The 13,050-nt window shown below is 44.8% G+C and overlaps 1 protein-coding gene across 1 annotated transcript in view; it reads left to right on the plus strand.

Moving 5' to 3' along the window:
* Positions 1-13,050, plus strand: part of SUSD5 (sushi domain containing 5) — a 52,780-nt gene that overhangs the window by 17,188 nt on the left and 22,542 nt on the right. The window contains exon 5 of the mRNA XM_023732206.1: positions 5,667-5,855. Within this exon, the coding sequence (XP_023587974.1) occupies positions 5,667-5,855 (189 nt within the window). The remainder of the gene's footprint in view (positions 1-5,666; positions 5,856-13,050) is intronic.

Here is a 13,050-nt window from a genome sequence, read left to right on the forward strand (position 1 = left end):
TTGTGCAACCATTCTCACCCTCCTTTTCTGAGTTGTTCCTCATTTGTTAACAAAAATTCACTGCCCCCTAAGCTTCCTATCTAATCTTTCAAGTTGCTGTTGTCAGTTTGATCCCATATAGGTAGTTCTTAAAAGACCATTCTCATAATGATCAAGGCAGACATTTTTTGCTAGTTAAGCTAAACTATTGCTTCCTTTTGAGAGGACTTCAGGGGATAGTTTTGGTTTAAGGTTTAAAGATTATGTCAGGGCAGTAGTTTCAGGGGTTCATCCAAACTTCATGGCTCCAGGAAGTCTGGAGTCCATGAGAATTTTGAAATTCTGTATTTCCCCCCTTTCGATCAAGATTCTTCTGTAAAATGTTTGACCAAAATATTTAGTAATGGTGGCTGGGCACCATACAGTTCTGGTCTCATGGCAGAGGAGGCAGTTATTCATGGAGGCAATTAGCCACACATTCCATATCCTCCTTTAGTTAACTAGGATGTCCCATGGAGCCAGGACCCTAGACTTCCACATCAAGAAACGAAACCCCATGAGGATTTTGGTTGTGCATAAGCAGCCTCAGCAGCTACTCTTTTTTTTTTTCTTTCTGTTGTTGTTGTAAATAGGTCTGTCACACAACGTTTGCCAATTCACCTTTTCACAGGTGTACAACTTATTGACAGCCATTACAATAATCAGCTGTGCAGCCCTACCCTTAATGTGATTTTTCCATCACTGTTAACCCCCCCACTTCTCCCTCCCTCCCACCCATGGTAACCACTAATAAACTTTGTTCTCTATACATTTGCTTTTTCTTTTTATATAAGTGAGGTCACACAGTATTTGTCCTTTTGTGATTGACTTATTTCATTCAGTATAATGTCTTCCAGCTCCATCCCTATTGTAGCACGTATCAAGACTTCCTTTCTCCTTCATGTCTTCATTTCTGGCTGAGCAGTATTCCATTTCAGGGTAGGTTTTGATCTACAGCGATAGTTTTCCATGGTCCCTGGATTACCAGCATCAATATCGCTCAGAAACTCATTAGAAATGCAAATTCTGGGCTACCAACCCAGACCTACTGAGTCAAATGCTCAAGAACACGCCAATCTGTGTTTTTACAATCCCTCCAAGTGATTCTGAGGTACACTCAAGTTTAAGAACTACTAATATAGTTTGAGGAGCCCTGGTGGCGCAGTGGTTAAAGCGATCAACTGCTAACTGGAAGGTCAGCAGTTCAAAACTACCAGCAGCTCCGCAGGAGAAAGGTGTGGCAGTCTGCTTCCCTAGAGGTTTACAGCCTTTACTCATATGGGGTCACTATGAGTCAGAATCGACTCCATGGCAGTGGGTTTTGTTGGGAATAGAGTTCAAGAGCCAACACTAAAATTGAGCAGGATGGGGAGGGCAGTGCTGGTTTTGTATTGGCTGGAGTAGGGTAGGGAGGAACGGGGCTGGAGGGAGCTAAAGAGGGCTTCTTCACACAACTTTATTGTTGTTCACTACCTTGAGTTGGCACCCCGACCCGTGGCGGCAGCATGCACAATGCAGCGAAACACTTCCTGGTCCTGTGACATCCCCGTGATCAGGATCACCATTTTCTTTAGCTGATGTTTGGAAGTAGATTGCCAGGCCTTTCTTCCTATTTCACCTGAGTTTGGAAGCGCCACTGAAACCTGTTCAGCATCTTAGAAAGACCCAAGCCTCCACTGACAGATGGGTGGTGGCTGTGCTTGGTATGCATGAGCTGGAAACCCAGATCTTCCTCATGGAAGGTGAGAATCCACCGCTGAACCACCGTGTCCCTCACGTAGCTTGTTGTGTGCCGTTGAGTGGATTCCGACTCGGCAACCCTATACGAGAGCAGAACTGCCCCGTACGGTTTCCAAGGAGCGGCTGGTGGGTTTGAACTGCTGACCTGTTGGTTAGCAGCTGAACGCTTAACTGCCGTGCCACCAGGGCTCCTTCACATAGCTTAGGTAACACCAAAAGGAAGGGGGGAAGGTGGAGCACTTAGGTTGGAATTTTCAAATTTTGGTTTGTGAAGTAAAAATGGGAGTTTGCAGGCCCTTCTTTAGAATTTCAAAAGTAGTGATCTAAGTCTTTGAACATTTCAAAATAGAAGTGTCAAATTTCATATGTGTTCCCAACTCTTGGTGGAAACACTGGTTATCAGAAGCCCTGATTGGCAGGTACATGTGCCTTTTAAAGTTGAAAAATGAATTATTGTTTATGAATACATTCTTGTTTATTAGGTAAGACCTTTTATAAAACTTTCCTTGGAAGTAAAAATAATAGAAATTGCTGTTGATGTCTGTCATGGATTGAATTGTGTCCCCCAAAAATATGTGTGTCAATTTGGCTAGGCCATGATTCCCAGTATTGTGTGATTGTCTACCATTTTGTCATCTGATGTAATTTTCCTATGTGTTGTAAATCCTGTCATTGTGATGTTAATGAGATGGATTAGCGGCAGTTATGTTGATGAGATCTACAAGATTAGATTGTGTCTTAAGCTTCTCTCTTTTGAGATATAAAAGAGAGAAGGGAGCAGAGAGACATGGGGGACCTCATACTGCCAAGAAAGCAGCACCAGGAGCAGAACATGTCCTTTGGACCTGAGGTTCCTGCGCAGAGAAGTTCCTAGACCAAGGGAAGATTGATGACAAGGACCTTCCTCCAGAGCCAACAGAGAGAGAAAGACTTCCCCTGGAGCTGACGCCCTGAATTTGGACTTCTAGGGTACTAGACTGTGAGAGAATATATTTCTGTTTGTTAAAGCCACCCACTTGTGGTAGTTCTGTTATAGCAGCTCTAGATAACTAAGACAATGTTGAAATTGTTGAAACACAGCTCTAAGGTCTGAGGAACCCACGTCCCTGCCTGTAGAATAATTGAGAAGTGGCAGTAAAGACTGCCCAAATGTAAGTTTCCCTGGATACAAGAATGTCCAGGTATGTAGCCAGCTGCTTTCCATAGCTCCCTTGTGAGGTTCAAGATGGGAAGCTTGGTGAAGGAGCTAATTCAGGTTGCACCTGGATATGAGTGGTGTTTTTGGCTGACAGCTGGAAGAGGTAAAACATGGGACTGTTGTCCTGCAGCTTCTGAAAACACACCAGCTAAAAAGTAGTGTGTTTCCTGTGTTGGGCATGTGTGGGAAATCCAGAAACACTTGGTACATGGACCAAGACTGTCAGGAACATTATTGTGGTTTTCCTGAGCCAGATTCTAGCCCATGTCATCCTGGAAGTTAATTTTGAGGGAGAAGATCCCATGAGTCTGGTTGGGTGTGAATTTGGCCTGAGGTTCCCCCTTGATTCAGTCGGTTACTCGGCTCCTGGACTTTCCTTCTGAGGACCTGAGGTTGTGTTCTGCAGGTAGACCCACATGAGACCTTCTAGCTTGGAAAGTGAGTGACTGATGAAGAGCCTCTAGTTTCCTGGAATTAGATCCTGATAGGAGGAGAAAAGCAGAGAATTTGCCTTTCTAACAAGTTCCCTGCTGAGAATTTGCATTTCCACTCCCAGATATACTGAATTGGAATCTACATTTTAACAAGATCCCCAGGTGGTTCTTATGTATAATGAAAGAACAGATAGAAAGCCCTGGAGTAAAGACTGGGGCATCCAGTGTGGGTGTGGGTGTGGGCAGTTGAGGATGGTGGAGAGTGTGGCAGAGCCATGGGCTGCTGAGATGCCAGCTGGAATTCAGTCCAGCCTGATTTGACTGAGGCTGAGGACTTTGGGTCATCTTTCACAGGGTGACCTGCTCAGACCAGGCAAACCGAAGGGTGATGGCCCCCTGCTCGGGGGACATGCCCCTGGATGTGTGGCAGCTTTTAGGATAGCTGTCCCTACTTGCCACAATAGGTGAAATAAGTGCTTGCTCTCCTGGGGTCCACGGTTAAGGCGGTTTGGGTTCAAGTGTGGCCCCGTGTGCTGTCTTCCTGAAGTATAGCCATACTCTTTTTCGTTCAGAATCTTTCATGTTAAAGAATGCGCATAGCAATGACTGTCTTTGAGAAGGTGTTACCGAAACTACAAGCTGTCAGGCCAGTCAAGGTGGTTTTTAAAGCTCAAGTTGTATTTTCTGTTTTCACCCTTTCTCAGCATAGCTTCTTGTCAGCAATATGCAATTTGCTTAAGCACTTTGACTCTGTAAGGACTGAAGGAGAAAAATATACAAAATTAGAAGAGGAAATTTGAATGAAAAATGATTTACTTTATTTTGAAAAATAAATCCCCTTGATTCAGTAGTTCTACTTCTAGAAATTTATCCTAAAGAAATAAGATACGGACAAAGATGTACGTATGACGATGTTCGTTGTTGCACTGTTTATAATAGTGAGAAATTATAATCAACGTAATGTCTGCCTAATGATTCAATAGGTAAAGTAGCTTGTGGGACTAATGTTGAAAGAGTTCCAAGATATGTTTTTAAAAAGCAGGTATGTAAAAAAATAAACCAAATATATCCTGTTGCCATTGAGTTGATTCTGACTCATGGCAACCCCATGTATTACAGAGTCGAACTGCTCCATAGGGTTTTCTTGGCTGTAATCTTTACAGAAGCAGGTTTTATATATATGTGTGCGTGTGTGTGTGTGTATGTATATACGGATATATATATATATATACACACATGCATACACATGTGTGTATGTATATATGGATATATATATACACACACACACATACACACACACATACATATACACACATTTTCCTGCATTTATGTGTAGATACCAAACTGTTAACCATGTTCACCTTTGAGATTAGAGTTGGGGAATGAGAGAGACACCCTCTTCTGTACTGTGTACTTCTATAACATCTTAGCTGTTGACAAAGAGCACCTATTTATTGATCTAAAAAAGGCAAAAAATAGCTTGCTGCTAGGGATGTCTCTTGGTGCCTCCTTTCGTGTAGACATCAGAAGGTAATGTTGCCTGGCAACTTGACAATACAAAATGGAAGCACTTTGTAGCACATCTATTCATCCAGCAAGTATTGAGTATCTCATTTGTGCCAGGGGTTCAGCCAGGCCTGGAGATACCGTGGTGAATGAGAGCTGTGAACAAGAAGCAGCCCAGTAACCCCTGAAACTATGGCCCCCAGACACTCTGCTAACCCAGAGCTGAAACCATTCCCAAAGCCCACTCTTCAGACAAAGATTGGACGGGCCTAGAAAACAAACAGTACCACACGTGAGGAATGTGCTTCTCAGTTCAGTCAAACATACGAGACCAAATGGGCAACTCGTGTCCAAAAGCAGGGTGAGAAGGCAGGAAGGGACAGGAACTGGATGAATGGACACAGGGAACCTGGGGTGGGAAGGGGGAGGGTGCTGTCACATTGTGCGGATTGCAACCAATGTCACAAAACAATATGTGTATAAATTTTTGAATGAAAAACTAGAGCTGTAAACTTTCACCTAAAGTACAATAAAAAGGAAGACCCTGTGGAGCACAGTTCTACTCTGAAACACATGGGGTCTTCATGAGTCAGAAATGACTTGGGGGGGAAAAAAAAGAAGCAGCAGCCCCGTCTCAGATGTCCACTGTCCACCCACACAGACCAAACAGTCACTCATGATCCCGTTCAGGGCGCTGGCAGCACCCACAGAAGGGACAGCTGCTTTTTAAGTGTGGTTTGGGAAACCTAATGGTGATTCCTTCTCTTCAGACAATCCCTGTGGAGACCCGCCTTCATTTCCACACACCATCCTGCAGGGACGCACCGGCTTGGAAGTGGGGGACGAGTTGCTATACGTGTGTGCCCCAGGCCATGTCACGGGCCAACGCGAGACCGCCTTCACCTTGTTGTGTAACAGCTGTGGGGAGTGGTATGGCCTGGTGCAGGCCTGCGGGAGAGGTAAGCCACCCCTGGGGACCAGGCCACCTCTGCGTGCCCACACCCTGCAGGCGGACCAGATCCGTGTGTGGCTGCTATGGTGGGTTCTTCTCCACTACGTTTCCTTTAAAAAGAGACTGCCAGACCTTTCCCCTGAGTTCTAGACATGGTTGCGTCTCCACTTGGGTGTTCCTGCTGCATTGCAAACGTAGTATTTCCACAACAGAGCTTTTCATCTTTCGTACTGTGGGTAGAGGGTTAACAAAATCCCCTCTTCTTCTCGAAGAACAAGTTTGACCTTGTGTTCACTTTGTAGCTCTGATAAAGATGGAATATCAGCTGTAGTGCCAGGTAACATTGTTTATGGTAAAAATGACCCCTGAATCGAGAACTGGGAGGTAAATCCATCCACCTTATGGTCAGCTCATCTTTCACAAGGGACCGGAGTTTATTAAATGGGAAAAAGACAGTCTTTTTAACAAATGGTGCTGGCAAAGCTGGATGTCCATGTGTAAAAAATGTTAAACAGGACCCATATGTCACACCATACGCAAAAACTAACTCAAAATGGATCAAAGACCTAAATATAAAATCCAAAGTGATAAAGATTATGGAAGGAAAAATAGGGACAACACTCAGGGCCCTCATACATGGCCTAAATACAGTTCAGACCATAACTAACTATGTGCAAACAGTAGAAGATAAACTCGATAACTGGAAGCTCCTAAAAATTAAACTCGTGCTCATCAAAGACTTCACCGAGAGAGTAAAAAGAGAACCTACAGGTTGGGAAAAATATGTTGACTATGACATACCTGACAATGGTCTCATCTCTAAAATCTATAGAATACTTCAACACCTCAACAACAAAAAGACAAATAATCCAGTTAAAAAAATGGGCAAAGGATATGAACGGACACTTCACCAAAGAAGACATTCAGACAGCTAACAGACACATGAGGAAATGCTCAGGATCACTCGCCATTAGAGGAATGCAAATCAAAACCACAGTGAGATACCGTCTCACCCTGACATTACTGGCACTAATCCAAAAAAGACAAAATAACAAATGTTGGGGAGCTTTCAGGGAGTTTGGAACACTTTTGCGCTGCTGGTGGGAATGTAGAATGGTACAACCACTATGGAAAATGATACAGTGCCTCCATAAAAAGCTAGAAATAGAAATACCATGCAGTCCAGGAATACCAGGGCAGTAAGACTGTCCTGTGTGTGATACTGTAACAGTGGATGACATTATGCGTTGTCAAAACCCGTAGACGTGTACAACACAAAGAGTGAACCCTAATGTGAACTGCAGACTTTGGTTAATACTAACGTATCAGTATTGGTTCATCAGTTGCAACCAGTGTCCCACAGGTATGTAAGATGCTAGTAACAGAAGTATCAGAAACTTTCATACGTTGCTGTGAAAAGGTAAATCTGGAAAACAATTTGACATTATTTTGTAAAGTTGAAGGTATGCAGAACTGATTGAGTAGCAATTCTGCACCCAAATATATACACTGTAAAATGTGTGCTTATGTGCATCAGGATATGTGTATAAGAATGTTCATGATGGTTTTGATTGTGGTTGCCCCAAACTGGAAGCAACCCAAAAGTCCAGAAAGAATCGACAAATTTGTGATGTATGTATTCAGTAGAATACAATACAGCAGCAAAAATAAATGAACTATACCCAGACAGAACATTATGGATAATACTGAGTGAAAGAAGCAGGCACAAGAAGACATACTGTGTGACTCTATAAAGTTCAGAAACGTATTTAAATAAGTGGTAAAACTATTAAAAGCAAGGAAGTGAAAATCACAGAAGTCAGGATAATGGTCACTTCTAAAGGGGATTGTCTTAGTCATCAAGTGCTGCTATAACAGAAATACCACAGGTGGCTGGCTTTAACAAAGAGAAATTTATTTCCTCAGGGTAAAGTAGGCTGAAAGTCCAAATTCAGGGCGTCAGCTTCAGGAGAGGGCTTTCTCTCTGTTGACCTTCTCACCAATCTTTCTCCGGACTAGGAGCTTCTCCACGCAGGGACCCCGGGTCCAAAGGATGTGCGCTGCTCCCAGCATTACTTTCTTGGTGGTATGAGGTCCCCAATTCTCTGCTTGCTTCCCTTTCCTTTAATCTCTTGTAAGATAAAAGGTGGTGCAGGCCACACCCTAGGGAAACTTCCTTTAGGTTGGATCAGGGATGTGACCTTAGTAAGGGTGTTACAATCCCACCCTAATCCGCTTTAACATAAAATTACAATTACAAGATGGAGGACAACCACACAATTCTGGGAATCATGGCCCAGCCAGATTGATACACACGTTTTTTGGGGGGACATAATTCAATCCATGACAGGGACATAGGTGGTATTGTTTGGGAATGGGTGTAAAGGGGGCTTCTGGGAGGCTAGAGATGTTCTTTCTTGGTATTTGTAGTGCTTACACTTTTTTTTTACAGCAGTCTATTAATTGTTTATGTTTTAGGCATTTTTTTTGGAATGTTTGTTATATTATTACAATTTAAAAAAGAGCAAAAATGGGACGGACAGTGTTTTCAAGGAGTTTCGCTGTAATGAGAAGGAGCTCAGTGAGCCAGCAGCATGGGAGAGTCCTCTCTTCCTTTCCTTTTCTCTGGTCGTATAACTCAGGTGACTCCTGCTGTGGTCCTTTCCTCATCTTTCCTCTCATGTTCTCGCTTTGTGGCAGGCAGGAACTATTTGCCAGTTCTGATCATTCACCTGCCCCAAAAAGTCAGGAGTAAGGCCTGAGCTTCCTGATAGTTGAATGTGTCACCCTGGAGCACAACCCTCCTCACCCTGAGATGGTTAATGAGCTGGCCTCATTTCTGATGAGGCGCTGAAGTTGTTCCATCCCAGGAGCCACACTTGCCAGCCAAATGGGTGGTTTACTGGCCCCAGTAGAATGAGAGCTAAATGCAGGTTTTGTGTGTCTGAAATCATGTTTATTTTCTCACTGTACAGCAGAGTTGTTAGTTCTTTCAGCTGCTGGGCAGGGACTCTGCTTTCTGCACTTGGCTGAGTAGACAGACCGTTAGAGTTTTCATTACTCTGTAGGCTTAACATTTCAAGTGTCTCTGCCATTATAAGAAGTGTGTGTAGGTTACAAAACTATCCTCACCAGGTATTTCACTCCGTATTTCTCATTTATTTTTCCAGTGAACATCAAGTTTTTTTTTATTAGGGAACTGCTCCAGAGTAGAGAAAGGCCATCTTGGGGTAGTGGATCTACAAGGGTTTTGGAGTCAGACCCATCTTGGTTTGGAGAACAACTCTTGGATAACAGCCCTTCCGTGTACTAACCAATTGGTCATTTGTTCATTCACTCATTCCACATCCCTTCATTTGGCAAGGTTTTAGGTACTGGGTATGCAGCATTGAGTAAAACACTGTCCCAGTCCTGAAAGAACCCATAGTAGATATAGTGCCTCAGAGGAGACAGAAAAGCAGCAGTCAATGTGGGAGAAGGGAAATCGAGAGAGAGTGGTGTCATAAGAAAGCAGAATTTGAAAGGAAGTGTACGTGTCCAGATGGAGTGTTCAATGAGCTTGAAGACTGCAGAGATCAAGTAAAGCTAAAAAGTGTGCATCGTGTTTACAGTAGAAGAAGGTTCTGGTAGCCTGCGTTTTCAGTGTGTATATAGGGAGGGGGAAGGGGGAGGCAGCATGGCCACATTGCAGTTGTGTATAGGAACGAGTTGGAGTGAAGAAGAGGGCCAAGGGCAGATGACTCATTCCCGAGTTTCTCCCGTTCATGAAGAGGACTAGGGAAGAGACAAAGGGTGGAGCTGGAAGAGGATCAGGGCTCCAGAGAGGTTGTGGGGATTATGTTTTGTTTTGTTTGTTTATTTGCTCATGTTCTTATAAGATTAAGGAGCCCTGGTGGTACAGTGGTTAAGCACTCAGCTGCTAACCCAAAGGTCGGCAGTTGAAACTCAACAGCTGCTCTGTGAGAGAAAGATGTGGCAGTCTGCTGCCATAAAGATTATAGCCTTGGAAACCCTATGGGGCAGTTCCACTCTGTTCTATAGGGTTGCTATGAATTGGTACTGACTGAATGGCACACAGCAACAGCATAGTAAGATCGGAGAGACATGAGCTTATTTAAATGACAGTGGAAAGGATTAAAAGAGAAGGGGAAACTGAACACTTTTCTTGTCTTTCTGGGCCTTAATTTACTCTGATAAAAAGTGGATACTGTTTATCGCATAGAGTTGCCCCACGAAGTTCCTGCATGTAAATCACTTAGAACAGACCTGAAATATGGCACAGGCCCTTCTATGAAGGTTCATTCTTTCCCTTTCACCTTCCTGTTGATAAAGGAGGGTATTCAGACCGTTTCATTTAAAGGATCTAGAGGGATTTGTGCTTCACACTGGGACCCCGCTTCCTTGTGTATGTGACTCTATCCTCTATCACAACAAGTAATCAGAGATAGTCTGAGACTTCAAGTGTCTACTGCTTGAGTGACAAGCTAGTCTTTGCCAGCAGGCTTCTTGGATTTTGGAGATCAACAGCTGGTCCTTCCAGACAGGCCTGGCCCATGTGGCTTTTAGACTTGATTGAGACCCCACGGGCAGGCCTGCCATAACTTTCTAAAGTGTGGCTACCAGGCATCCCAGGCCTGTGGCCCCAGCTGAGACACTCCTCCAGGGAGCCTGTGCCACCTCCAGCCTAAGCTCGTTTCCTCTGTACTCAGCCCTGCCACAGACCTTCCCTCTCTCAGGCCCTCCAGACATTGTCTGGCTCTCATGGGCTTCCCCCACCCCTGCCCAGAAGCATTTCCTGCTATTTCTTTGACAGAACCTGCCCATAGACGCTGCCTCGGGGGTTCCTGCTGAGATTGCTGTAGGGTCCCTGCCCTTCATTCCCCTCACTACCTCTTCAAGGCCCAGAGAGCCTCAAGGCTGAGGTACCTTGGAACTCAAGACTTAAGAAGAGTTTGAGACACTGAGTGTTCAGGACTACTATGAATACTGTTTCACTCAAATTTGGCATTGTATAGGCACTTGAAGACTGCCTAGATGTCTTGAGTCAGAATCTCTAAAAGCAGAGCCTGAGACAGGAATTCGGATATACATGGTTTATTGAGGGAGTTCTCTCAGGAGAAAGGGAGTTAGGGAAGCAGAATAAGTCAGGGGAATGAGTTAAAGAAGGACTTAGCTTCAGCTGGATTCTAGCTTTGCCTGATCCCAAGGGGAGCCATGGAACATGAATTGTACCTTGAAGCAAGGGGTCCAGCCTTGTGTTCATCCGCGTCAGTCAGTCATTGGCTGCAGGCTGGTGGGCATGGAGCGGGTATGGCATCCAACTCTCCGGGAGCACCTCCCATTCCACCAAGGACAATTCTCTCGACAAGGGGATAGCGGTGAACTGTTAGCTGCCAACACTCACAGAAGCTGGGGCGGGGAGGGGTACTCTGGTCTGGGAAGAGGGACGTCAACAGCATCTACTACAGTGGGGGACTTAGTGGCTTATTACTAGCATCAGTTCTGTGGAGCAGTGGTTTCCAAGTTAGTTAACTTTTGTGATTTTTAAAAAAAAATCCATTAGTAAAGTGGAGACTGCCTAAATGAGCTGGCTAAAATTTAAGTTTTGTAATGATGAAAAGATTGATCGCATAGGGACATATACACCTGGACGGAGTAGCCCGAGGTGAGTGAGTGGGTGGCGCAGGAGGGTGCCTCAGCCACACGCCACCCCGTTGTATTTTCACTAGTAATGTTAAATTCCAGCCCCGAGTGGTGGTGAAGTTTCTCGCGTAAGCGTAGGGACTTTAGACTTGACCATCTAAATGAGCGAGGTCTTATTTAGCTGCTGTTTTCTCCCCTCTGTGTGTTGGTATTTCTATACCTTTGGTCCCTAGAGTTCGGGTCTTGGTCTGGCCATTGGGTCCTCCATTTTCTGTCCGAATCCCCACATCCTCTTTTTGGCTTCCATTCCCAGTTGGACAGAAGGAGATGTCTGTAATACCTCTCTAGTGTACGCAGTATCTGGCTGTAATTGTTGCTTTCTGTCTTAGTCACCTAGTGCTGCTGTAACAGAAGCACCACAAGTGGGTGGCTTTCACAAAGACAAATTTATTCTCTCACGGTTTAGGGGGCTAGAAGTCCAAATTCAGGGTGCCAGCTCCAGGAAAAGCCTTTCTCTCTCTGTCAGCTCTGGGGAAAGATCCTTGTCATCAGTCTTCCCCTGGTCTAGGAGCTTCTCAGCACAGGGACCCCAGTTCCAAAGGACATGCTCCGCTCCCGGCGCTGCTTTGTTGGTGGCATGCGGTGCCCCCGTCTCTGCTCAGTTTTTTGTTTTATATCTCAAAAGAGATTGACTCAAGACCCAACCTAATCTTGTAAATTGAGTCCTGTGTCATTAACATAACTCCCTCTAATCCTGCCTCATTAACATCATAGAGTTAGGATTTACAACACATGGGAAAAATCACATCCGATGACAGAATGGTGGACAGTCACACAATACTGGGAATCATGGCCCAGCCAAGTTGACACACATTTTTGGGGGATACAGTTCAATCCATAGTACCCTCATTTCAGAAAAATCCTGATGCTTTGCTCCCTAAGCATTTTTGCAGCAGACTTCCATGCTAGATTTGGTTTCCTTTGGGCTTCTTGGTATGGCGACTTCTGTATCCATCTTCAAGTCTGCGTTTTTCCCCGGCCACTTGCACCCCAAGGATAGTCTCTAACTTCCCAGCACCAAGTGGCCACCCCAGCGTTGGTGCCCACATGCCTGTGTGGTGCCCTTGGCACACTACCGCTCTCCTCACTGTCCTCACCTCGCCTTGCTTCCAGAGTCTGCTCTCTCCTGACCTCAGGACTTAGTGGTCTTGCAGCCTGTGCTTCAGATGAGTTTGTTTATCCTGTCTTTGTGGTTGGAGTGACAAGAGTAGCATGAGACAACCACAGGAAGTAAGAGACTCAGAATCTGCCTGTCTGATTTTCCCTTCCTTTAAAACTTACCCTGGCAAAGGGTATCTGCCACCAAGCCTTAAGACAGGCTGAGTAATGTCCTTAAAAGACCTTTCCAACACAAGCGCCATTGGTTCTGTTTGTACTTTCTGGTCTGTGTTGTTAGGTGCTGTTGAGTTGGTTCCGACTCGTAGCGACTCTGTACAACAGAATGAAACACTACCCAGTCTTGCACCATCCTCACAATCCTTGCTATACTTGAGCCCATT

The sequence above is a fragment of the Trichechus manatus genome, unplaced genomic scaffold (genome assembly GCF_000243295.1).
Source record: "Trichechus manatus latirostris isolate Lorelei unplaced genomic scaffold, TriManLat1.0 scaffold00049, whole genome shotgun sequence".
NCBI classification, from domain to species: domain Eukaryota; kingdom Metazoa; phylum Chordata; class Mammalia; order Sirenia; family Trichechidae; genus Trichechus; species Trichechus manatus.